The sequence below is a fragment of the Notamacropus eugenii genome, chromosome 2, assembly GCF_028372415.1.
Source record: "Notamacropus eugenii isolate mMacEug1 chromosome 2, mMacEug1.pri_v2, whole genome shotgun sequence".
NCBI lineage: Eukaryota > Metazoa > Chordata > Mammalia > Diprotodontia > Macropodidae > Notamacropus > Notamacropus eugenii.
Window position 1 is genome coordinate 63,363,366 of NC_092873.1, and position 27,980 is coordinate 63,391,345.

Below are 27,980 nucleotides of genomic sequence, written 5' to 3' on the forward strand. Positions count from 1 at the left end.
TGAATTCAATTGAAAATAGATTCTTCATGGACAGTTTTCCTATTTTTTTGAGGACCAAATAGAATCTCAGTAAATCACAAAACAAGAAACAAGAAAGAGGGAGCCTGGTGGAGGAGACAGGGTTTTTTATATGGATTCAAAGACCTTAGGCTGAATCTTGGATTTGTCTCCATATGACCTTAGGAAAATCATCGCATTTTTCTGGGCCTCACCTGACTCATTTGTAAAATCAGAAGGCTGGACAAAAGAACTTTGAATGTCCCTGAACTCTGAATGAATCTCCAGAGCGAGCCTCTCATTTATAGACTGTTAGGGATTGGACTATATGATCTTGGAGGTCTATAAATCGAGCTCTCAATTCTCAGATGCTCTGTTAGTCACTCAATACCAATTGAGCTTTTAGCGCTGTGATTATTTAAATTCAAACCAAGCCCAAGCCAAAAATGAATTTTATAACCAACTGACAGCAGTTGACTGATACATGAAAGCCAAGTAAAGCACTTTTTCAGCTCATTTTCAAAGCACAGGTTGGACTCAGACTTCTTCACGAGTTATAAAGAAAAGCTTTTATAACTCATTCATTTGCCATTTGGCCCTTTACGAATTTAACTTGTCAAATATGGCCCCACACGGTAGGACTATCACTATAATTTTCAGAGGAATTCTTCAGGAATCCCAAAAGCCAAAGTCATTTGCTGACGTCCAATAAACTGTGGTTTACGTGAATGTGGTGAGTCTTTTGGGAGATGGGTTTCAAAGTCTAAGGATCTGAGTTCAAATCTCAGCTCTTCTAGCTATGATGTGTGACCTTGGCTGAGTGACTTCAGAGCTTTGGGCCTCCACTTCCTCAATTTTATAATGAGGGAGTTAGACATGGTGACTTCCAAGGTCCCTCCCATCTCAGATGCTGTGATTCTATGGATCAGAGAATCTTAGAATTCCCTAAGGAACCTTGGAGTTCATCGTGTTCCCAAGCAAGAATCCCTTCTAAGAGACATACAAGAAATGGTCACCCTTTTGGTGACCACTGGGCACCTTTGCTTGAAGGTATATAGGGAAGGTGAACTCCTTCCCTCCCTCTCAAGGCAGTCTATTCCACTTTGAGACTGTGCCAATTGTTTGGAAGTTTTAATTTTTTTTCATTTTCTTAACATCAAACTTAAATCTATCTCTTGGCAGTTTCCAGCTTTGCCTCTCATTTCTGCCCTATGGAATAAAGGTATAGAAAGGTTACTATAAGAATGGAAAAGAATGTTCATCTTCATGGGATCACAGAGCCTTCAAACTATCAAAGGATCAAAATGAAATGGAAGGTAAGATTGTATCTTTGTTTCTCTACTTATAACAGCTCCTGGCACATAGTAAGTAGTTAATATATACTCACTAAGCTGAACTAATTGGATTCACAGTTGAACTGAAAAGTGTGGGAAGACATTATGTGATCTGATACAAAAGGAAGTCAACTAGGAGAAGGATATTCTCAACCAACACGAGTGAGACAACAACAAAGCAATCAGAAGTGAAGGTTGTAACATTATAATGAATTATAAAGCTTGGCCAGCAGGAGCTTGGCCCAAAGAAGGCACAGGGTAAGGGCCTCCCTCACTTTTTACAGAGGTGGGAGATTATGGCAACACCAATGTTGGATTTTTCCCCAGATATTGGTATTTTGTTGAAATATGCTTTTCCCAATTTTTTCTTCCTTATTTAAGGTATGCCTTCCTAGAATGGGTACAGGACAAGGTACAAATTGGGAAACCTAAGGGATTTTTAAAACATCTATCAATCAATAAAATTTACTTTAAAAAAATCTTTAACCTGATGAAAAATTGAAAGAAAAAAGCACCAACGTAGTGCCAGGTAAAGTAATACATGTCATTTACAAGGAGCTCACTTTTTTGCTAGGTTAAGAAAACACCCTCTGAGGCTTTACCTGCCTGTAGAAGTAGAATTCCTACAAAGTGAGAAATAGGCATGGTGATCCCATTTGCTAGAGAGCCTTCCAAAGGATGACAAATAAGTGCATAGTTTGTCTTTCTCTAAGTCAGTGACACCTAAGTGGAGGCAAATGTGTCCCACTCCGTGTACTAAGTGGGACAAGGGAACTAATGGATGTGAAGGTCCTAATTTTGAGTGGAAATAAAAATGCTAATTGTGGCTAAGACAAAGACTGAGGAAGAAGGGCTAATCAGCTCTTCAGTTCTTGTCCTTAAGATCCCATTTATATGCTGGGTAACTCATTACTTTGGAAGTTATCAAAGAATGTGAGCAGTTCAGAGGAGAAGATGGCTAGGGATGACCTTTGACAATAAACAAACGATGAAAACTCTCAGGTAGATCTTGACTAAGCACTGACTGCTCTGGAAGTTTGAACTCTTTCCCCAAAGAAATGTTTGCCCTAAAGTCCAGGAAGAATCTTCTGATGAGAATTGCCTCATAGCCTCCACAGCCAAGCAAGGGTCAAATCTTGCTCTTAGCTCTCCAATGTCTCCTGTGTTAGGTCACCACCTTGGTACCTCTTGCCTGGCCTGCACTATTATAATAGTTTGCTAGTTGGTCTTCCTGAACCCATCATACCCCACTTCGACAAACTACTGTGGCTCCCTATTACCTTTAGTGGAAAATAAAAAATTCCTCTCCTTTTCTTTCCTTTACTACACACGACTCCCTTTCATGGATCCGACTGTCCAGGTAAACCACCCAAAATGGCTCACACATGATTGTCCAGCTGCTATCTCTATGGAGACTCTCCCTCATGCCTGGAATGCATTCCATCTTCACTTCACTGCTTAGAATTCCTGGGTTCTTTTAATCTTCAGCTCAGTGCATCACCTTTCCTGATGCCTCCGCTGATGGTGCCTCTCACACTAAATTTTCTAGTACTGATTTGGCATAAGCTTCCATGTGTATCCCTTATTCCTGCCATCTCTCACAGCAGAAAGCAAGCCCTCTATGGAAGGGGCTTCTTCTCTTATGCCTCTGATAATACCTCTCACACAGCAAGTCAATGCTTGTTGATTGATTAGGGAACTGAACTGATGTCCAAAGGAAATTCAAGAAAATGGGACTTGAATTCAATTCCTCAAACACTGATTAAGTACCTACTATGCACGAGGCTCTATGCTAGGCAACACAGATGCAAAGGCACATAGTAAGATAGGCCCTGTTCTCAAGAAGCTAGTGTTCTACTGGGGAATAAATCCAATATATACACAAGGAAAATAATAGGAGAGATTTTAAGCTGTAACTGGTCTTTGAAGGTAACAAGTCTAATAATCTAACTTTTACAGAGAAGCAAACTGAGGCTCAGAGTGCCCAAGGTCATGTAGGTACAAAATGGACCAGCTGGTAACTGAGCAAGGGTCAGGTGACTCTGAATTCAGCCCTTTCTGGTTCCATGCTGTGAGAACAGCCATGGGGGTGGAGGGTGGGAGCTGAGACAAAGGACCAAAAACTTAAGGAAGTTTCGAGAACCCCTATTTAATGAAGGTTCTTCATGCCTCGAGTCTCCATCCCAACCCCTCATGTGTTCATGCTTCTAACAACTTGGCCTCTGATCTACCAAGTGCATTGTGCCCCATGAACTGTGACCTTCACTGGACCTCAGCCTCAGCCTTTAGCCTGGATGGGTCAGCATAGGTCACAGTGCGGACTTCATCAACTCCTACAACTAAGACCCCAAACTGTCAGATTCCCTTCTATGACCACAGTCCTTTGTCCTGCTGCCCCAGGTGACATCTCATTCCCCCAGAATGCATCCCTCCATTGACCTCCCTGCCATGGATCTCCCTGTGATCGCCCAGGCCAGTACCTCTACTCTGACAATTTTGCATCAAGCTCTCTCTGTTCTGGCCAAACCACATGACAAGCTGTTCATCACCTGATCTTAACCTATTTACTCCTGCCCCCACGCATTTACTGAGACCAATCATCATGTGCAGGACTCCCTCTCCCTCTCCCTCTCCCCACTTAGGTCCACAAATTATCCTTTTCTGCTTTCAAGACTCAGTTCTGGTGCTGCTTCTTCTGGAAGGCCTGCCTAGATTTCCCAGGTGAAAGGATAGCATTTTGTCTGGCTTCATTAAATCATGCGCTGTCCTGGTGCCTTCATGACATCCAGAGATGCAACAATCCCAGAACCATAGATTGAAAGTGGGATGGGACTTGGGGGCCTCAGGTACAATCCTCATTTGCAGATGAGGAAAATGAGCTCCAGGGAGGTTAAGGGATTGATCCAAAGTCACACAATGAGTGTTTGAAATGGGGTTACAGGAAGATATGAGCAAGAGTTGCTCAAGATGGACAGGCATGAATAATGAATGACATCTGTATTACTGAAATGTCCATGAGACTGATCTGAGGCTCAGTAAGATCCTGACTACCTGTGTGAGCTCCACCACATTCAGGCTGTATCTCCTTTGTGTGGTCATGTCTTATTCTCTCTCCTGAAGAGACTCTCATCTCCTGGAGGTCAAGGACTATGCCACTCTTTATCCTATTCTTTCAGTGCTGGGCTCAGTCCCTGGCACGCTGGAGGTACTGAACAAATACCTGCCAAATGGAATGGAACTTAAGAAATAATTTAGGAGAACTTAGATAATACACACCCATGTATATATATTATATTCATACAAGTGTATGTATGCATGTACACACACATGTACACACATATACACATGTATGCATTCACACACATGTATATACACATGCACGCACGCACATACACATATATAATACTACACACACTGCCAAAAGTCACACAGAGAAAGTTAGAGAGACTTGAATGAAAATGAGATGAGCAGGATGAAAATATCCATCTACTAAGCTAATATCAGTAAAGAACTATAGTATATAAATTTACGTAGCAATGCTGGAGTTTCATCCCTACATTTGCTTTCACAATGACTGACGAGGACCACGGAACAGCTGATACATCTTAAGAGTTTCCATTGAGATGCACAAGTGATGGAGAAAGAAATCTAGACCTAGGATTCCATTGCTAGAGAGAATACTTGGGGCAGGGGGAAAATGGCCTTGGGGGTACTGAGTGAAAGGTCTTTCACTCGGTCACACAGCCAGAGCAAGAACCTGAACCTCTCCCTCTACCCAGGATGCCATGCTGTCTAGCAATACTACTACTACCACTACTGTCACTATCACCACTACTACCATCACTACCACTCCTCCTCCTGCTCCCACAACCACCACCACCAGAAATAGTAACGATAATCCTCACCTCAATTTCACCAAGTCTCATCCTTTAAGACCTGACCACAGCACCATTTTCTCCCGAAACCTTTCCTGATTCCCCTACATACTGCTGCCCTTCCTCCCACACTTCTTATGTGTGTATATATACACATATGCATGTATACATGTATATGCTATACACATACACACACACTTTACACTGATGCTCCATACATTTTTTATGGCCCTTGGTAGTCCCTCCCATTAGAAGGTGGGTTCTTGTTAAGGGCGGGCCTGTTTCATTCTTTGCTTGGTATCCCCAGCCCCCACATAATGCCCAGCACATAGCAGGGCCCTTTATATATTCTTGCAGGTGGATAATGTGTGCTGATGTTTCTTAAGCATTGTAAGGTTAACAAAGTGACAACTATTTGTCTCATTTGGCAGAGAGTAGGAAAGCTTTGGAATCTGAGGACCTGGGTTTGAATCCATTCACTGTGTGTGATCTTAGGCAAGTTCCTTAACAGCTAAGGAGAATAAAAGCAGCCAGCCTTTGGGATTACTGTTATATTATAGGTAAACCACCTAACCTCTCTTAGCCTCAGTTTCCTCCTCTGTAAAATGAAGGGGTCAGACTTGATGGCCTTTTATGGGGGAAAGTTCCTTTCCTCTCTAACTCTACAACTCTATGGTTTTCATGAGAAGCCAAGATCTCCGTATGAGCTCCAAGTCAGTGATAAAAGGGACACATTTGCTCCTTTGAGTTTTCATATTGGACATTTGATCTTACTGAAGGCTCAAAGATAACTGTCTACCAGATAAATATTTCTATGTCACGCAAAGGTCATGTTGGGGGGAAGGGGAGAAATGCAAAAGGTAAGTTAATGCCAGAAAATCTTGGAGGCTCAACTGCATCCCTTTTATCATTGGATTTCTAGTGCCCCACATGAGGGCAGGGCAGAAACAAAAGTGAAGACCTGAGTTCCCATCTCACCTCAGACACTTAGCCATGTGTCTCTGACCAAATCACTTCATCTTCTCTCTGCCTCAGCATATTCCCCTGTCACATGAGCTTAGCCTCCCTCACTTCTAAGGTTCCTTAGCTCTATGTCTATGATCTTTGGGTTTGATTCAAACTTATAAAGCTAAAGAGCCATTCCCCACTAGGCAAATGGGAGAAGGAGATAAAAGGAGATTTTCAATGGAGGAAGTCCAAATGATCAATATGAAAAAAAATGCACTAAATCACTAATAGAGAAATGAAAACTAACACCACTCCAATTAAATGTATCGCTGGGGGAATTCTGAACTGGTTTGGCCATTCTGAAAAGCAATACACAGCTATGCCTGAAAATTTACTCAAGTGTATGCACTTTGACCTAACACGCCAATACTAACCTTACACTCCAAAGTGATCAAAGAAAAAAGAAAAGGACCAATCTGTTCAAAATCAGCTATTTTTGTAGTACTGAAAATAAAATGGAAACCAAGGGGATGACTTCTCCCTGGGAAAAGGTATATGAATGTAATGGTACATTATTATCATCATGCCATGAGAAATGGACAGTTTCTGAGGAAACTGGAAAGACATTTAAGAATGGACACAGAGAGAAGTCATCAGAACAGGGAGGCCAATTTATACAATGACAACAACCTTACAGAGAAAAACAACTTTGAGAGACATTAGAACTGTGAACAATGTAATGATAAGCCAGGAGTACAAAAGAATAAAGATGACACATCTCTCACTGAAGGGAAAAGACAGGGAGGAAGGAAGGCACAGAGGGAGTGAGGGAGGAAGAGAGAGAGAGAGAGAGAGACAGAGAGACAGAGAGAGAGAGAGACAGAGAGACAGAGAGACAAAGAGACAGAGACAGACAGAGAGACAGAGACAGAGAGACAGAGAGATAAACAGAGAGACACAGAGGCAGAGACAGAAGGTGGGGGGGATGGAGAGACACGTCCTGTTTTCTGGTAAGGCCAAGGTAGGAATTGCTTTGCTTGACTATTCTGAGAAGAATTGTCCTTTGTGGCTTTTATAGGTTTTTTTTTTTTTTTTGGTGTGGTCTTGGTTGGGGGAGTGGAATGCAGCAAGAGGGACTGATTATAAAATGAATACTTAGTGCAGTGCCTGGAACATAGTAGGCACTTAATGCTTTCTCTATGCAGGATATCATGATCCTAAGTGTACTGGTATCAGAAGCAAACAGTAGGTGCTTTTTATTGACCAACTGGATTAATTAATGGAGAATGTCACCATTGAAAGCCAAACAATGTAGCACGCATGCAACACGTGTGATCAGCAGCAGCCACCAGTAAGAACTCTCTTCAATAACATGTAGTGTTCCCTCCTTAAATACCATTTAGGGGAAACAAGGGAAAGACTCAAAATTGACTAGGAGTCTGGGCACTGATGTCCATTTTTCACCCGAAGCCCTCTCCAACTCGATCTTGCCATTAGGCCAAAGCTTGGGAAAGGTAATCAATCCCAGCTAAGCAGCATCTCGCCAGGCGGGCGGGCAGGGCTGATCGCGAGCCACTCCAGAGCCCTGGCGGGCTGCCAGCCGCCAGACAGGAGCCATCAATGTTTCTGACGATCACAGGAGCACGAGGGGCTATGCGTAATTGACTAGACGATGGGCTAAAACTGTGTCCAATCAGCGTGTGAGCAGCGCGGCGTGGAATATGCGTGCCACCTGATTACATGGAGCCTCGTCCTTTCTCTCTCCTCACGAAACCTCTTCAAGGTCCACAGTACGGTAATAAGATCATTACTGTCAAGCGGTACGAATCACGGGCAATGAGTCTTGGGATGGGGAGTCATACTTCACAAGCTCCCCCTTCCCCCCTCCTTCCTCCTCTCTCTCTCTCTCTTTCTCTATCTCTCTCTCTCTCTCTCTCTCTCTCTCTCTCTCTCTCTCTCCCCTTCTCTCTCTCCCTTACTGTGTGAAAAGGCAGCAAGGGGACGATGAGGTGACAGATAATGGTGGCATGATCTCGTACCAACTAGAAAGCCACTTTTTAGAAAAAGCCAAGAGGAATCAGCTTAACAGAAACTCAGACATTTTCCCCTTCTTTTCCTCCCCATTCAGCTTCAACCTCCCCTTCAAAATTAGACAGAATTAAACCAGGCGCAGAATTCTCTTTTCATGAACTCTGGCATAATGCAGTTGAAATTTAATCATCTGCTGGATCTCCCTAGCTGAGCAAGGCCTTGCTACCCCCACAGACAAATGGCCAATTTTCTCCATTTCTCGATTACAAAAGGAGCCTTCGGGAAAAGTGTGTGTGTGCGTGTGCGGGGGGGGGGGGGGGGGGGGGAGCTACTTACATTTCTCTCTCCCTACATCTTTCACAAGTATGGTACAAGTTAATCAAAGCACCTTTATGTACCTCTGTGTCTGTTTGAAGTAAAAGAGGGAGGAGTTGAAGAGGTGGATGCTTAAAACTTTTGAATTAAAAAAATATTTTTCACAGCTTAAAAAAAAAAAAGGAAAGGAATCTGCCAAGAGGTTGTGAAATAAATATCCTGGTTTTCAATACTTCTCTCTTACTGCGAAAACCTTGATGAGAGAATCATGAGCCTACATACAACAAGATTTCTTTACCTGGGATCCACAACCCCCCAAAGTATCCATGGATTGCATGGTGTCCATGAACCAGTATTTTTAATATTTTAGTAACCATACATCCATAGAATTGACCTTCTTTGCATTATTTATTTGTGAGTGCATGTATTTAGGGTTATGCATTATTTAATATATTTTAGAACATTCTGAGAAGGGATCCCTAGATTTCACCAGACTACCAAGGGGGTCAAAAAAAGGTTAAAGACTCCTGATCTAGAAATAGAAAGAACTTTAGATATCAACTAATCTTCACCCACCAACGCCACATCTACCCATTTTATGGATGAGAAAAATAAGCTCAGACATATAAGTAACTCTCAGCTCTCAGACATTTTTCCAAAGGTCTGGTAGGTCTCACTGATTTGCAAAAACTGAGGCTATAGGTCTGATGACCAGTCCAGTGTAAGTCTAGAGAGGCCCACTGGGGGAAAAGACATTTTGACTACAGACAACACATGAAATATGGGAGGATTGCTGTATATATCAGACACTAGGGAAATTCCAGACCTCACAATGTATCTAAGATTATATAATGGAAGTCAGAATAAATCTAATACTGGCTATATAGAAAGAGGGAAGGACAGTGAGAGAAGAGTCTGGCTACTCTGTTTATATTGAGAAAATATGAAAGCTCATAGTAGCATCGATTTTGAGTTGGAAGGGATGTTAGAAGCCATCAAGGCCAAAGTCCTCACCTTACAAGAATAAATTGAGGGCTGGAAAGGAGAAGAGATCTGCTCAAGGTCTGTTGGAACCAATCAGCTAATCCTCAAGCATTCATTAAGCTTCTCCAATATGGCAGATATGATGACATAGAGATATGAGGACATAGAGAGCTAAGGAAATCATTCCTTGCCTTCAAGGAGCTTGTATTCCAACATGAGACCCAACACCAATATATACAGGTACATACGAAACACCTGCAGTGCAGCTAATGGGACATATCTGGGAGAAGGCGTTAGAGTCTGGGGGTGAGGAGGATCAGGAAAGGTGTCCAGCTCATGGTGGAGCCTCTCTTGGACAAGGATGGGACAAGATGAGAAAGTATGGATAATTCATGATCAGCATTGATGCAGGGAGAACTTGCCATAAGGAGATTCCATCAGTTCAGACAAAAATACATTTTGGTAAAATCTTTGATTTGGGTTTCAATGTTTTCAGTAAACAACAGTTATCAGTGCATTAAAAAACAAACAAACAAAAATCAAACTTCCCAATCACAGGAAGAAATGGGAGGAGGACAATTATTTCTCTGCCCATCCACATCAGACCAAGCATCCTTCCTTTACCTCTTATATTTGTTAAATGTGATAAGGTGTTTGCTGCCTAACAACTGCAGGAGAAATGCCAGGAGCAGAACAGAGGACTTTATGCAACATTTGTAGATCTAAGGCCTTTGACATTGTTAGTCGTGAGGGCTTATGGAAAATTATGTCAAAATTTGGTGGCCCAGAGAAGTTCATCAGTATCGTATGTCAATTTCAGGATGGCATGTTTGCCTGGGTTCTGGATAGTGAACAATGCTCTCATGCCTTCCCAGTCACCAATGGAGTGAAACAGGGCTGTGTGCTTGCTCCCATACTTTATTAGCATGATGTTTTCAGCCATGCTGTCAAACTCTTTCAATGAGGATGAGCATGGCATCAAGGTCAACTACTATACTGATGGTAAGTTCTTCAATTTGAAAAAGCCAAGACCAAAGTAGAGGGAGTGTTGGTGCCTGATTTTCTGTTTGCAGATGATTGTGCATGCCATGCAGCCTCTGAAGCTGAGATGCAACAAAGCATGGATCAGTTCTCTGCTGCCTGTGCTCATTTTGATCTAATAATTAACACCAAGAAAATACAGGTGCTCCATCAGCCATCACCACACCATCTATACATGGAACCACCGGTTACAACAAATGGAGAAGTTTTGAATGCTGTGGATGAGTTCATTTACCTTAGTAGTATACTTTCCAGGGATGTACACATTGACAATAAGGTTGACACATGTATTGCCAGAGCTAGCTCAGTGTTTGGGAGACTTTGAAGAAAAGTTTGAGAGAGAATAGGTATTAGACTGACTACTAAACTGAAGATCTACAGAGCCGTTGTGTTGACCTCATTGTTGTATGCTTGTGAAACATGGACAGTCTACCAGCGCCATGCCAGGAAACTAAATTACTTCCATTTGAACTGTCTTAGGAAGATTCTGAAGATCACCTGGCAGAATAAGGTACCAGACACTGAAGTCCTTGCCTGAACTGAACTGCCAAGCATTGAAACTACACTTGAGAGAGTGCAACTCTGATGGGCTGGCCATGTTGTTCGAATGCAAAATGTACACTTGCCAAAAAGACTATTTTATGGAGAACTTGCATGGGGCAGGTGATCACATGGTTGTCAGAAGAAGCAATACAAGGACACTCTCAAGGTCTCTCTCAAGAACTTTAGATTTGGTTGTACAACATGGGAGACACTGGCACAGCTCAGCATGGTGTGCCCACATCAGAAAGGGTGCTGTGCTCTATGAGCAAAGCAGAACTGAAACAGGATAAAGGAAACATAGGACACGCAAATTTGGTGTATCTACCACAAATGTTCACATGGACTATCTGTGCTCAGTCTGTGGTAGGGCATTCTGAACTTGTATTGGTCTGATCAGCCACAGATGTACACAATGAAACTTCACTTTATCATGGTGATGTTATTTTGGTCCTATTCCAGAATGAAGGACAATAACCAATTTGTTAAACTGATGACTCATTATTTAGAGTAAAGGTGCCAAACTCATGAAACTCCAGTATGGCAAGAACCAGGTGAAAATGAACTTGAGATATCTTTAACAAAATAAATTTAAAAATAATATAACAGGTTATATTAATCTGTGGTTTGCTCATTCAATATGGGGCTGTAGGGATCTATCTGTAGCTGAGTTTGACATCTCTGCTGTGGAGTGCCATGGATTCCAATGTGACTTCTGTAGTGACATGACATGGAGGGAATGGTGGCCAACAGAATGAGGATGAAAGAAGGTGAACTTGGAAGAGGTTGGGAAGGGAGAGACACAACCAGCAATGGGAACACAAAAGGAGAAGAGTGATTTCATTGTGCCTCTGGTGATCATCCTTGAGAGGCCATTTTCTTTCTCTTTAGCAAGATTAATGTCTTGACAGTAATGGTGTCAATAAGGTCAAAGTCCACGGTGGTTCTAGAACTCTTGGGATGAAAGTCTTTGATGAACCGCCCACCTTGTGGCAGCCAATCCCTTATCCCTGCATGCTTGTGATACCTAGATCAGTCAATTAAGCTCAAAATTGTGTGGATAAAGAATATTTATTTTTCCTTATTATAAAAAATGTGCCAAATAAGTAGTCTATTTTTGTAAAAGTGCCAAATGGTACATGTATACATACATATAGATATATAAATATCTGTGACACATATATGCATATGTGTGTGTTTATGTATTCTTTAGCAATCACATTAAGAAGATGCCATAAATCTTTTAGCTTTGAATCCTCCATGAGTTTTTGTTTACTTTCATATTTAGCCTCATTTTTATAGATTTGTCCAGTTCTGAGAGAGGAACATTAAAGCCTCCTTTTATTATTATGTTATTATTTATCTGTTTTTGCAATTCATTTGATTCACCTTTCACAAATGAGGAAAACAAGAACCCAGTGACCATGATAACAGTGCAAGTCCTTTTGGACAGTAAAGCCATCCTGATTCAAAATGATAACTAGCTTGTCCACACTCAAAGAAGAGATCTGATAAGATCCTACTCTCTACTCTTTTGGGAAGATCAGGGATCAAAGGTGTAAAACATTCATATGACATATGATGTTTTTTAGTTTTTGCTGAACTTTCTTATTCTTCTTTATTATGATGGATGAATCTCTGGGAGTGGAGGGGAAGATACAGCGGGGAATATCAATGCTCTAATGACAAAAGATAGCAACACAAATTTGATCAAGGTTTTTGTGAAATCAGGGATGATGGCTGTTTTACTGTTGAAAACCTTTAGTCAACTAGTCTTCTTGACTTGACCTGACCTTTAGGACAAAACCTCTGGTTTCCAGTTCTTATCCACAGAATCAAAAAACAAAAACAATTAGTAGGAGCACCATGGTTGAGATTTCTCACTGGAAGCAGAATGCATGCATACATACATAAATATATTTGGCTATAGGAAAAAACTCACCTCCACCTCAAAGGATTATAATTTTTAGAGATGGAAGACAGAATAGAGACTGGTAGGTGTAATATTCTCATTTTAGAAATGAGGAAGTTGGCTCAGAGAGGGAAGTGTCTTGTCCAGGAGCGTAAGGTGGGATGTGGCAGAATGAGGATTTGAACCCAGCTCCTCTGGCTCTAAGTCTAACACTCTTTACACCATCCTATATTTCTTCTTGGAATTCCTAGCTTCCTTCAAACCTCTGTTCCAGTGACACCTCCTCTAGGAAACCTCTCTTAGTCTTTTCCATGACTTGTACTCAATTTGGGTGGTTAATATTTGTGACATAGGGATTCAGTTTCCTTCTCTGCGAATAGGGGTTGGACCAGAGGACCTTATAGATTCCTTCCTGTTCTGTATCTAGGAGCCTAGTCTTCTCTACATCAACTAACACTTCACACAGACAGGATTAACCTGACTCCGAGCCTACTTAAGGGGATTTTCATATTCTCCACTACTTCCTTCAGCTTTTTTGAAGGCCAAATATTCATATTTATTAATCTACTAATTCAGAACAAAGCAGGGATTTCAGTTCTGCATGAGGACAATGCTATTTGGATTCTTCACCCTCTCTTGACACCCCCAAATAAATGGCAAATGACTTGTGGGCAACGTCTGTTTCATTTTTGTCTCCAGGTACATAGTAGGGGCCTAGTAAATGCTTATTAGATGGAAGTGAAGCTGAAAAGGACTTTCGAACCTGGAGATTACAAAGAAAGAGATGTCACAGAGGGTCCATTGGATCCCACCAAAGCCTGCCATTTCTTTAAAGGGGGAAGAGGGAGCAGTGAAAGTTAACGACCTTAATGATCAAAACCTTTCCAAGCCAGAACTGGGGCTACCAACAGATGAACCGAGAAGGAAACCCCCAGAACAGTGTAGCAGTGTGACCCAAGAGCACCTAGGCCTCTTACCAACATCTCCAGTCCAAAGGAATCTCAAAAAAGCCCAGAATACAACAGGAGGCCCAAAGTCAAGATCACCTGACTTGGGTAGAAAAACACAGAGCAAATAATGGAGCCACCAACAGAAGGAGGGAAAGCTGAGAACATTCATGAACTTATGCTCCAAGAAACAAAAGAGACAAATGGCCTTCCCAAAGACCAAGTATCCTAATCACCACTCACAGAACAGCTGACAGCCCTGAATACTTTATAGAAGGGGGGAAACAGTAGAATGGGGGAGGGGCTGTCATCATCTTGTCACCAGAACTCAGGAGAAAAGGATGCTGAGTCCTTCTAGGGTGTCATTGTCTCTTCAAAATTCTTTCTAATCCTCAACTAATTCACTGAGAATTTTCCTGAAGCATCTGCAAAGGTGACCGAAAAGCACTGACAGACAGGGCTTGTTTTGTCTTTTTTTAATGCTTAGAAAATAGGAGAGAATCTGGAATATTGGCTTGATTAATCCTGGGTAATTTGAAATGCTAAGGTGAGCAATATGGGGCCACCTGGCCATCTTAGTGACTAAACTCACGTTTCCCATGTTTTGAGACTAAGTAATAGTTTAAGTCAGAAAATACTTATTAAGCATCTACTGTTGTCTGTGTCTTTGGATTAGTTATCCAAGTTAGAAAGCATTTATTAGGCACCTATTGTTTCCTATGTGTTTGGATTAGTCATTCAGGTCAGAAAGCATTTATTAAGCTCCTACTACCGAGTAGCAGAATCTTCCCAAGTTGGCCCCTCCTCCCCACAATCTTTCCACCCTGGTTACACATCCCTCCCCCACATGTACTCTGGGAATCAGACAGTTCCTCACACACAACACTCCAGTTCTTGCCCCGTGTATTTTTTACTGTCCATTCTCCACACCTGGAATGCTGTTCCCCCTCATCTCTGTGTGGTTTCCTTCAAAATGCACCACCTCAACATCATCTTCTCCAGGGAGCCTTTCCTTTTCCTCCCACTTGATCTTGAAAGGGAAGTAGTCATCATCAGTACAAAATAATCTTGGGTGAGACAGGGGAGGGTGAGCACTGATCACTCTTGGGGGAACAGCCTTGTGTAGTAGGCGGCACCTGGGCTGAGCCTGGAAGGGAGCCAGGGATTCTGAGAGTGCTAAGGAGGGCGAGCATTCCAGGTATGGAGACAGTCAATGTGAAGGCACTGGGAGAAAGTAGGTTGTTTGGGGGTTCGAATGAGTAGGTCAATTTGGATGGAATGTAGAGCATGGAAGGGGTAGAACATAGAACCAGTCTAGAAGGATAGGCTGGAGTTATAGTATGAAGGGCTTCTGATGCTAAACAGCTAAGTCTGCATGTGACCCTCAAGGACGTAGAGAGCCAATGAAACTTCATGAGAAGGGGAGTGACATGATCAGAGCTTGCTTTAGGACTATCAATTCAGCAACTGTGGGGAGGAAAGGCCAAAGGAATAAATTCCCAGGAATTGTACTTATTCATCCCATAAACATTAAGCTCCTATTGTGTACTGGGTACTATGCTAGATATATGAAATTTGAGCAACATAAAATCTTCAAGGGACTCTAGGAAATCAGAACCTAAAGACTGAATAAAGTTCACTAAATCCTCCAGATCTTTCTGAGAGAAGCTGCTGTCTATCATGCCTCTGTCATCTTGGACTTCGAAAGTACAAGAAAATATTGGTGGGAAACAGATCAATGGGTTAGTAACCCAGGGTGAATGTACACCTGAGAGGAAACCCTGTTGGATAAATCAGAGGAAAAGAGGAGCCTGAGTGGAAGGTCCCAGAAATCCTAACATGATAGCCCACAAGCTTTCTGTGGTTGACCAGGAGGCCAGAAGTGCGGCTGGTGCTTTTTTCTTGGGATTCAAGGATCAGAGATTCTCAGTGAGGAAAGATTTTAGAGGCATCTAGTCCCACCCTAGACCCCATGTCACAGATGAAGAAATGGCAGCAAAAGGAGATTAAAGTGACTTCTATTGATCTGTGCATAGGAGGATTGCTACAGAGGGTTTTTCTGACAGTCTGTCATGTAACTCTTTCAAATTTCTTGGGCAATAATGACTTTTAGGGAAAGTCACTGGGGCAAGAGAGAGCTCTCATACTATAAAAATTCAAAGATAAGAATCAATTTAACCATTCACTTTGGACTCACCCAAACTAGACAGGTTGTGAAAGTTTGGAGGTCAAGTAGGCCAACCCAAACACACAATCAACTTAAAAAATCATTTGCTATTCCTTCAGAATAATAATAGCCACCACTTCTGGAGTACCTTAAGATATGGAAAGGGCTTTAACTATATTATATTTCAAGCTCACAACTACTCTGTGAGGTAGAGGCTATAAGTATCTCTTTTTACAGAGGAGGAAACTGAGGCTCAGAGGATGAAGTGAACAGAATACAAATCAGTAAAATGTTTAGCTATATTTGTAAGTATGCACATACATAGATATATGTTCATAATTTATTATAGATTACACATATATAATTGTGCATTATATATATATGTATATATAAATAAAACTGATGTTCCCTAAAAATCAGCATTCCCCAAGGAATTTGAAAAGGTGATATCACAGAAAAATCATTATATCTCTATATCTACCAGATAGTTTTTATATAAATATTTATTTTATGCGCATTTATATTTATTTGTACATATGTATTATATCTATTACATAGATGTATATTATTTATATGCACATACAATATTTATGCAAATATAAGTATATGAATGTATAATTATGTCATATAATACAATGTAACTTGCAGGATTTGCATCATCCCCTTGTAATTTTATACATGGGACTATTACATTGTTGACAGAACTATGAACTGATGCAGTCACTCTTGATTTGGTATTATGTGACAAAAGTTGGGCAGCTAGATATCACAGTGGATGGAACACAGGAACTCATCTTCCTAAATTCAAATCCAGTCTCAGACACTTACCAACTCTGTGACCCTGGGCAATTAACTTAATCCTGTTTACTTCAGTTTCCCCATCTGTCAAATGAACTGGAGAAGGAAATGGCAAACCACTCCACTATCTTTGCCAGGAAAATCCAAAATGGGGTCATGGAGAGTTGGGAACAACCGAAAAGTGACTGAACAACAACAAAACAGTTACTAAATTTTTTATCTCCTTTAACCCAGCATTCTCTCTGCTGTCCACATACTCAAAGATGATCAAAGATAGAAAGGTTGCATATATATCCTTTTTTGGTAGGAAAACCTGGGGGCCAATTGACTGGGAAACAGTGAAACAAACTATGTTATATGAATGTAGGAGAATAACTCTAAGAAATGAGGCTTCTGTGGAATTCAGAGAAACATGGAAAGACCTAGACGAACAAACAGACTCAGGGCAAAGACAGAAGAACCAGGAGAACAACATTCACAATGACAATTATAATATGACTGAAAACAATCCTAAGATGCATTAGCATACGTACAGCAGAGATCAATCTTGGTTTTCAAAGCTGGCTGATGAAACATAGCTCCTTGTCTCAATAGGGAAGCTTTGGATACGTTGTCCTGACTGTGGCCACTCTTTCACTTGGTTTTGAGAAACTGTTTTTCTTTGTTATAATGGAGGTTTGATGTGTGTGTGTATGGGCAACTATGGAAAAACAACTATGGTGCTAAAAAAAAATCAACAAACCCTTTTCAAAAGCCCTTTAAAGATGAGGAAACATCTATTTGTTGAAATGAGACCTTAGTGTCTGCAGTTCCCAGGGATAGAATTTAACTGTTGATATTTAACAGTGCAATAAAAGCTAGAGTTAAGAGAACAAATACAATGAGGAAATAAATAGAAACACTGTAACAATTAGGGTGGAATGAGCGCTCAGATCCACACGTGGGCACTTTCTCATTACATGGAAAAGATCAGTTCGTCCATATCAATCCTGCTAATTTGGACGTGGTTGTTCCTAATATTTTTGTGCCCCATAAATGCTGACGTTACACCATGTTTAACATTATTGCCTTTTCTGAAAAGCAGGCAATCAAGAGAGGCCACAGAATCAAAATACGTTTAAATGAACAGTTTGAAAACCCTGGGAAATGGCAGGGTTTGTCTTTGGCAGTGAAGGACTTAAGGAATCAGAATCCACCTTCATGACCATGTGATGTGAACAGCAATGCCACCCTTGCTTTCCAAATACTTTTCCTGTGAACATCAATCATACAGTAGGTATATTTCAAAAAAAATCCTCTAAAACAAACCTTTTCTAGCACTGAAAATTGACTGGAATCCAAAGAATTTTCCTCCATGTAGAAACAAAATTTGAGTAGTTTTGACTGAGTTCCTTATATATTCCTCTATGTTGGTCACTGGGACATTTAACTCTAATTAGCACAAGGGTGGCCAAGATGATTGAGTGTGATTTAAATCAGAAATTAAAAATGTATCTTTGCTCTCTTCTGAAATGATGAAATGTTTATTAGACAGAAAACAATATTTGTATTGAATTTGATTGAATTCAATCAATGGCTATTGACACAAATCAAAATATTCCAGGGAAAGCGACTTCTGGATTTTCTTGTGCTCTTTGGGGTTGATCCTTTGCGTGCTTTCTAGATGAGACCAGAGGCTCCTTTACGGCAGGATTATTCAGTTTCTGTCTTTGTATCTCCAGCAGTGAGAACAATTGTTTAATGAATGGATGTACAGCCTTCTTGTCTCTGGAGAAATTGACAATACTACTTTCAAAGAGCAGCAATTTGTTTACTTCAAGAAAACAAAGACACGGGTGATTCCTGTCAAATGGACTTCTTTTTAAACTTCCAACTTTTAAAATTCACTATCCACAAGCCCCCCTGCAAACAGGCTTGTGTGATTACTTCCTTAAACTTCAGGCAACAGGCTGACTCATGGAGAGAGAAATGAAGGCATCCAGTTGAGGGTATGGCTGCCTGGCTGCCTATGGTTCTGAGAATCCTTCAGTCTACCTCTGATCACTATGCTTTTGCCTTGCCAGGACCTCATGCCTGGAGTGCCCTCCCTCCTCACCTCTGACTTTTAAATGGCTAGTTTCCTTCAACATTCTGCTTACATGCCACCTCCTGAAGGCCTTTCCTGATTGGCCCTGAAGCTAAAGTTTTCCCCTTAAATTCTCTTTCAAATGTACTTTGAATTTGCCTATAGAGGTACACACTGCCACCCTCAACAGAAGGTAAGTTCTTGGGGTCAGGGACAGTTTCACTTCTCTCTCTGTTTCCCTAGTGCCCAGCACACTGCCTGGCACCTAGTTTGTTGATTGTCCAGTGGGAACATGTGTGTATAATGTACTGTGATTTTTTAAAATTTCCAGTCACTAGGCTATCTCCTTAGGGAAGTGCCTAGGAGCACCTTCCCAGGTCTTTTGGAAGCTCGTAGTCCTTGCTGTCTGTCATTTCAGCCCTGGTTTAGGAAATGCGTGCCTACAATCCCCTGTTGAGTTGGCTGCCCAATTCCAAGTGAAAATGGTAGGACTCTTTGGGACTCAGTTTCTTCAACTGGACAATGTGGGGTTGGACTAAATGCCCTCTCTGGTTCCTTTTAGCTCTACATTGTGAGATTGAGAACCTTACTGTCCTCCTCTGTAAAATGGAGAGATTTCACTAGATGATCTCTGAAGTCCTTTCCAGACCTCCATCATGCTGTGATCCTCACACTCCCCTCACAAATCCCTTTTATTCAGTGCTTTCCTCCAGGTGCTCTTGGAAAGATGGCCCCATTGCCCCCAATTTAGAGAGAAGGAAACTGATGGCACAGCAGTTGAGTGACTTGTCCAAAGTCCCACACCTGGACTTAGAGCTGGGATTTGGATCCACGTATCTCTTTACTTCAGGTCCAAATCTCCTTTCACCAAATAATGTAGTTCCCAAAAAGAAATAATTTTTTGGTTAGCATTTGATATTAACAATTTGCTAATAGAAAGATGGAATATGAATAGGATGAGCATTTTTTTCCCCAAAGGCCTGTTAATGGATTCACCCTGCTTTACCAGGGGTCACTTGGTACAGAGAGACTTTTCATTATCCTACGTAATGGGATAGTGACAGAATGGCTCATCAGCTCATCAGCAAAGAGGCTGCCAAGGAGGCTGATGAGGTCAAAAAGAACAACTCTATATACAACAAAACATCATAGCAGCACTTTTGCAGTAATAAAGAGCAGGGAATAATGCAGATGCCCAACCACTGTGGCCACACAACTAGGGATGGCTAAAGCATTACGTGGATGTGACAATGCAAGGAACAGCCAATGGAAAGAAGACAGAGAAGCATGAAAGGCCACAGGAAGTGAAGCAATGGAAAGTCAAGAGAATCAGAAAGTTATACCCAGTGACTGAAAGAGCACCAACTCCAGAATGAGTGACCCTGAGTACTGGGAAATGAGAATTCCTGAGCGTTGTCCCAAAGAAGTGTGATCAGAAGGCATTCTCCACTCCAATCTGAGCTAGCACAGAATAGTGCCATCAGACTTTGCCACATGATGTTTAATTGCACTGAATTGTCCCCATCCTTCACCCCCTTCAATGGCCTCTGTTACAAAGGAAGCTCCCTGAAAGGGGAGAAGGGACAAATGCTAATGTCAAAACAAAAGACAAATCAAAAGAATCAGGAATGTCATCATGGCAGCTATTTAAGATATTTTCTTAGAGAAATAGACCTAAACTTGTAGCTGGGAATGGCCAAGTCAAATGAGCAACATTTCTCTTTCTTCCCAGTTTAAGCCTGGCCTGAAGCGTAAGTGAATATGGGGCAGAGGTGGTGGAGTGTCCGCCGCCGTACACAGATCACAGAAATCACACTTCGGCTTTCTGGAGGAACTCAAAGAATTTCACCCATGATTGAAGGATGTGGCCACATTTTATTTTTACAACAGGCAGGGCCAGGAACTATGGAAACATTCAAGATGAAACAGGTAAAACAAAGAGACAGTTCTCCTCGTGAGGGAGGTAAATGGGGGATCCCTGGTTTGACCCTCAACTTCCCAGTCCTTCCTTCTTGGCTTCATGTGCCTTACTGTAGAGTGTAACTGAAATGGATAAAAAGGGACTAAGGAAAGAAATCTGGAGGAATTCAGAGTGGGCACAGAAAAAGTAAAAATTCAGGCTGGCTACACTGTCCGTACAGGCTGCCCAGTTCTCTAGGAATTGAGTTGAGTGGTTGTGGTTGACCATGTGAAAAAGACTGTATACCCATATAGTCTCTACATACTAGTCAATTCTCTCAAAATTCAGTTGAGACACTTTGTAAAGAGCACAGGGATGAAAATTCCTGTTTTTCAATAGAGACATTAACATGTCAGCCTAGAAGTCAGGAAGACCTAGATTCGAGCCCCATGATGACTTGACTCTGTGGGTTCACCTCTGGGCCCTGGACCATACCCTAGACTATGACTTGAAGAGACTCAGAACTGGAATGGACCTTAAAGGACTTCTCATCTAAACTTCTCATCTTACCAGTGAGGAAACTGAGGCCCAGAGAGATCATGTGATTTGCCCTAAATCACAAAGGCATAAGTGGTTGAGCCAGGATTCAAACCCAAGTCTTCTGCCTCCAAAATGGGCATTATCTCCCCCTGTGTCATCAAGAGAGGGAGTGGGTGATACCTTATTGTAGACACTTTACAGACTGCAGGACCTGGACTCATGGTGTCCTTCTGCATCCCTGGGGTGGTGGTAGTGTATCTGTGTAAATGAGATTTACTTGAGGAGACTAACTCACCTTGGTATGTCTCAGTGTGATGGGGAAGACATGGCATTATAGAACCACCCCAGCCTTGGAGTGTCGGGGATTATGAGAGCTTTCTCTCTGGCTTCAGCACCTTTGAGGATGAGGGGTTTCTGGTCATCAGCAAAGTGAAGGCAGCAGCTCTCACGCAACAACCAGTACTTTGAACAGCATTTCACGCAACCTTGCTGTTTTAAGAGACCAAGTGACTTAACATGAATTCACAAGGAAGCTGTGCTTTCACTAGGACAAGGAATCTCCTTTCCCAGAGGGATCAGACCCCATTCATGACTTAGTACATCAGGTCTAGGGAAGCACCTTGGGACACAGAGGTAAAGTGACTTATGCAGGCTCACCTAGCTATTAGACTGTCAGAAGCTGGATATGAACTCAGGTTTTCCTGCCTCCAAACAGCCCACATGACCCCTGAAGTCATGCAGCGGTTATTTAACAACACATTAGAAAAAACAAATCAGCAACGGATGGGGCTGTGGATGCTCCAAGGCTTTCTTACCTTCAGCTGTCCCCGAGAGTCCGTCTGCTTTGAAATTGCTGGTACTTTTCTTCCGTCTATGTTTCTTCCTGTTGGCATGAGGGGACGGTGGAGGATCAAGTTTGGGGCTTGTGGTACTGGATATGCTGGGGCTTGAGCACACTGAATCTCCCAAACCGGTATCTGCAATTTGACAGAAAAGTTACAAATTATCATCAAAATGAATTAAATTAAAATTGAATCATAATTCAATTCCATTGAACATACTCCTCTCTGAGATTACATGGGGCAGAGCAGGTACTGATCTGCTTTGATAAAATTCCCTACACTGAAGAGATCCCAGGTCTGATAAAAAAGAAACCTGTCTGCCTGTCTATCTAGTCTATTTGCTTCTCTCTCTCTCTCTCTCTCTCTCTCTCTCTCTCTCCTCTCCATCCACACATCCATCCATTTATCCTTCTATTCTGTCCATCTTTTTTTCAGTCTACCTATCCATCTGTCTGTCCATTTCTATCCCTCTGTCTATCTACTCTATTTGGCTGTATCTATCTATCTAGTCTGTCTACCTATCCATCTATATCTCTATTCATCTGCCTATCTAGTGTATTTGCCTCTCTGTGTCTGTCTGTCTGTCTCCTAAGATCACAGGATTCTAAAGTATAAAGGACACTGGAGAGTACGTCACCCCAGCCATCTGTCATCTCTCTCCTCCTCTTTCTGCTTATACATGAGCCCTGTATTTCTGGTTAGCAGAATGCTGTGTTCACTTGCAAGTGTTACTAATACTCTTGGAGCCTAGTTTTGGAGAGCACCCTCTCAAGATAGAAGTTGCTTAACATTCCCTGGGTTTAAAATATGAGCAGCCCAAGTGAATGAGGCTTCCAAGCTCTGCATTTCCATTTCTGAATAGTCTTCTTGCCTGACAAGGTATTCCTCAAATTGAAAAGAGAGAGGGCCCCTGAAAGCCCCAGCTTCAGGAAACTGTAAATGAGTTCCAGCTCCAGCCCACTGGATGCAATTTCATCCTCTGGAGGGAATACAAATAATGCATTTTATTTTGTATCAATTATAGGGCACAGAAATGAATGGCCGTTGCCGCCAGTGTTAAATATGGAAGGGGGGGGGGGGAGAAGGAAAAGAAGGCACACCGAATTAAAAAAAGCCAGCGCCTCATTACTCCACATCTCAACCGGCTCCAACGGAGGCGGCGGCACCGTGCGATGCGTCTGCTCTGCCACCGTCCTGCGTGCTCAATGTCAGCCATTAGTTCTTCCCAATCGGGCATCAATGTTCAACGCACACCCCAAAAAATATATAATACCAGCAATAATAATAACAATCTGCAGCCTCTCTGAGCTTCAATCCTTGAAGCATGAGCTGCAGAAGCCGTTTCACTTTTCACTCGGGAAGATGACAAGCGTGACTGGAGGCAGAATAAAATAACATTCGGTTCGCATAAATATCAAACAGCCTGCTAGAGACGGATGGGCCAGCAATGTATTCTTAGCCATCATTCCGGCAGACAGGCCCAAGGACACTCATAACTTACTTTACAATCATTTAGTTTCAGCTCAAGTGGAAAACGTGACAACTTATCTTGGCTGACAAGATGCCATATCGAACCTTACAATTAACTCGCCCCCGATTATCAGCCCAGCCCATCATTAGCCCTGGCGGGTTTTGATGGACTGTTGCAGGCCCATCTCCTTGTTGATGGCCATCCCAGGAAGGGTGGGGGTGGGGTGCAGGACATCTATTTTCTCCATCCCTACAGATATTCAAATCCATGTGGCTGAAGCGATGGGCCATGTAGAGATGGGGATTCTCAATGTCTGGCAAATGTTCTCCACGGGAGAACATTTTCACATGGGGTCAGAAGGAGAAAGCAAGTCTTTATGTTGGAGGAAAGTGCCTCTGGGTCAAGTCTCAACTTCCATCTTTGTCCTTGGTAACACAAAGATATTGGATTGAAATTGATCAAGGCCTGAATGGATACCATTGTAGGGGAAATGGAGATAGGCATTAACTCTTTTCCTTGGACTGGAGGGTTTGGAGGAGCATCTGAGAAGCAGTGCTGTTCAAAACAGCTGCAAATGCTCCCTGTTGATCCCTGATGTTTCGGTTTTTCCTAAGATGCTTCCAGTGAACCTACAGACAGATGATAAGCTGACATCCTAATATTTTTATTCAGTTAAAAAAAAAGGCAGTTATTTTCCACGGGAGCCTCAGTCTGGAGAACATTAAATAGTAGGGCAATAGCTTCCTCTCAGGCCATTTTTACTATTCATACTCATCTGCAAAAGATGTTACGAAATAACAGTCAACATTTCAAAAGCGTTTTGAGCTTGGCAAAGTACTTTACATACAAACAGTGCCTCACTTCTCCAAGTACTTCGTGAAGTCATCTCTCTTCTTTCCTTTGGGACTAGGCCGGTGATTTCATGGGCAGAGAGGTCTCCCAGTGAGGACACCCCCTCTGCCAATGCATATTAGCATCTACACTCTAACTCAGAGACTTGGAGTTGCCTAAAGTACCAAGAGACAAAGGACCACCAAGCCAATGTGAGTCAGAGACAGGAAAAAAAAAAAGAAATCAAGGTTCAGGAGTTAAATAAGTTGCTAAGGGTAAGAGCACTAATAAGTATACAAAGTAGGATCTGAATCCAGGTTTCTGTGATTCCAAGACCAGTATGCTACATGCCTGGCCAACCCCCTCCATGTCACCGGATACTCCTAGAGCCACATTGAAAGACCTTGAAATCCTCACTGACCATGCACGTGCCAGATAAGGCCAATACAGTGATTGTTCCCTTTTCTCTTTCATTCCACAAACATTTGTATTAATTGAGTCTTGAGTTTTGGGCATTCCTCATCTAGGGAGTGGGAGTATGGAAGAGGAAGAGTTGGGATGTGGGGGAGTCCCAGAGATTTGCAAAAGGAACTTACAGAGGCTCTTAGCCATGCTTCCCTCGGAGAACTATCACCTCTCCCCTTCTCCCCCTAGCCTCCAAGTAGTTCAAATGGATCTCTCCAACAGAATGGCACCTTCAGGTGTTTCAGAAAAATTCTAATGAGCTGTAGGCTAGGAAACTCTTCATCAAACTAATGCCAGAGGCAATTTGTTCACCAAGTGAATTTCCCAGACCAAAAGGAAATGTCTGATTTCAAGTTTCAAGAAGGTTTTTAAACCATCCAGAGCCTGGACAGACTTGTGGCTTGGAAAAGCAAAGTCCAATGCTTGCAGTCAAGGATATCACAACATTCCCAAGCAAAAGGGAGCCCAGAGTGCTGCTCAAAGCCCTGACCCCAATTTGGGTCCTTGGTGATGGGCCTGCGCTTAATGGAAGGAAACCTCCTTCAATTCCCATCTCTAAAGACATAGCAAGGGCCAGTATTCTTGGCTCTTTCCTCTTGTGGCCAGTAGTGCTCCCAGAGTGGAAACCAGGGAAGGGGAGATCCTCAGAGGCTGAAGAAGGGCAGAGAAAGACAGCGCAGAGGTCAGGGAGAGTTATCAGGAAGAGCATAGGATGGAAGTAGTTGGAATGAAGACACAAGATTGGGCAGATGAGCTCTCCACCTCCTGGATCCTCCAAACATGACTGCAAGCTGCTTAAAGTGGAATGGGTGTGTCTCCTTCCAGCCTACCAGGCTTAGAGCTGACGTTTTAAAAAATGTGCATTTGTCATTTCTGTTTCCCCTTTCAGGGCAGTAGTTTTGTGTTTTGGTTTTGTTTTCTTCTTAGTTGTTTTAAGTACTTAAAGACAGGCAGATGGAAGAGAAATACATTCAGTACAGTTCTCTAGCCTCTGGACAAGCCAGCAGGAGAGAGAAAAAAGTGTTGCCTTTGGTTTCAAGAAGGCCTGACATCAAATCTTCCATCAGATTAGCTGTAAGACCCTGGGCAACTTGGCTCTGATTTCTGAGTCTCAGTTTGCTTCTCAGTAAAAAGGGGATTAACAATATGGTGCAGTAAATCATGGTGATTTGGTGACATGAGAGCTGGGTGCCAATCCTAGCTCTGCTCCTTACAAACCCTGTGACCTTGGGCCTCAGTTTCCTTCTCTGTAAGATGAGGAGGCTGCACCAGATAGCCTCTGAGGTGTCTTCCAACACTGGCACTATCTAATCCTACGGATGTGAAAGAAATTGGTGAATTCCCTCCATCACTATTCGATTCAAAGCACTGTGAAGGAGATGAAGGGCATATAGATGAGGAGGCCAGTCACAACACACCAATACTCACACCATATGTGTGGTCTGGGATGCCAACCAGTCCCTGACTAGATATTTGATGGGGAGGGAAGGATGGAGAGAACGCTTACTTGTAGGGCACAGGTGGGGAACAAGGCTGGGAAGGCCATGCTAAAACTGAAAGGGAGCCATTTTTCCTTCTTCAGGGCAGTTCATTCACCATTGGAAATACAAGTATTGGCTCCAGTTGGGTTGATTCTGAGTTGGATGAACTGGAAGGGGTGCAAATAAAACCACTCCATCAAGCAAAACTCATGGGAGCAGTACCTGGAGGTGAGGCCTGGGGATGTTCTTCCCCCACAGAACCTGCAAGCACACTAGTCTTGAGACAATAAATCACAAAGATGTCATCTGCAGAAGCCACAGTGTCTGACCAGGTTACCGAACACCTTGTTGTCTTCTAATGGAGAATGCAATTTTAAAAAGAAAACCCAATTTGGTCTCTTTGCTAGTGCACATTCCCTGGCTTTATGAAGTTTACCTCTGGAGAAGTCTTTGCCTGCCTCTTGCAAAAGACACCTGGAGTCAGCCTGAAAATACAAGGATCCCATACAAGCTGGGGACACAATAAGGTTTCTTATGTGAAGAGGCAGAGAAAATAAGGTCTTTTAGGCACCAAAGTGCCATTCGTGAACAGCTGCTGACCTTTAGAGGGGGTGGCGGGGAGCGGGGGGAGGGCTACGGACAAACCCCTTGTCCCCTTGTTCACATAAGAGTGCCCACAGACATGAAAATAATTTGTTTCTTTAGAGTTTCCCAATAAACTTTTAAAAAATAGCATGTCCAGGGCTACATTTGTACTGAAGCAAAAGATCTGCAAAACAAATACATGCACACATGTATGAATCGGGGGAGGATTAAGATCTCTCGCTCTACCCAGGACCTCTTTAATTTGCAAACTTTCTAGCACAATCAAAATGATATTTTTTCCCCATATTTCAAACTCTTTTCCCACATCAGGTTTTCCATGAGAAAGAGCCATTTCAAGAGATAAAGTTTAAACACTAATGAAACAGGCCGCAAAAGGACTTGCTGTTAAATCAATCTACTCTGCATCGTCTTCCAGCCATACACAGGTGAGCTTGATGCAGTGAAACCCAGGGAGCTGAAGATGAAAGAATCCCAGAATGAGGGGCAAGACACCACATCCTAATTCTGGCTCTGCCGCATAATGATCACAGGCAATTCTCTTTAGCTCCTTCCTATTTATCAATTAAAAAAAAACCAAAAAACCTTCTTTTAGGGTGACCTCAACAAACAAACATTTTAACATACAAAGGACACCTAAAAGGGGTCACACATGCAGTCAGAAGTCTCTTATTATTTTTAAGGGCATATTAAATCCAATCAGATAGTACCAGCACTGGCCTGTTTGGGTGGGTTGCTCTTTTGAGAATGAGGAGTTGAGCATGAACTGAGGCTCTAAACCTGGGAAGGATGAGGTGCCCTCAACAGAAATAGGAGAGTTTGGAAGCAGAATAGGGTTGGCAAGGAAAGATAATGAGATGATGGGGTTTCCCTAACACATTTCAGATCCATTT

At 42.3% G+C, this 27,980-nt stretch overlaps 1 protein-coding gene and 1 long non-coding RNA gene across 10 annotated transcripts in view; one reads left to right on the top strand and one right to left on the bottom strand.

Moving 5' to 3' along the window:
• The window catches only part of AGAP1 (ArfGAP with GTPase domain, ankyrin repeat and PH domain 1), a 694,274-nt gene that overhangs the window by 127,852 nt on the left and 538,442 nt on the right, over positions 1-27,980 (bottom strand). For all 7 annotated transcript variants that reach the window (XM_072640680.1, XM_072640679.1, XM_072640678.1 and 4 more), the window contains one exon: positions 22,210-22,371. In XM_072640680.1, coding sequence (XP_072496781.1) covers positions 22,210-22,371 — 162 coding nt within the window. The remainder of the gene's footprint in view (positions 1-22,209; positions 22,372-27,980) is intronic.
• LOC140525348 (uncharacterized) lies at positions 738-27,872 on the top strand. 3 transcript variants are annotated; one of them, XR_011974011.1, is made up of 5 exons: positions 738-1,047; positions 1,180-1,313; positions 20,687-20,883; positions 26,586-26,712; positions 27,400-27,872. It is a non-coding gene; the product is annotated as an uncharacterized lncRNA (long non-coding RNA). The 3 variants fall into 3 exon arrangements; XR_011974009.1 differs by lacking the exon at positions 27,400-27,872 and having other exon boundaries at positions 26,586-27,216; XR_011974010.1 differs by lacking the exons at positions 20,687-20,883; positions 27,400-27,872 and having other exon boundaries at positions 26,586-27,216.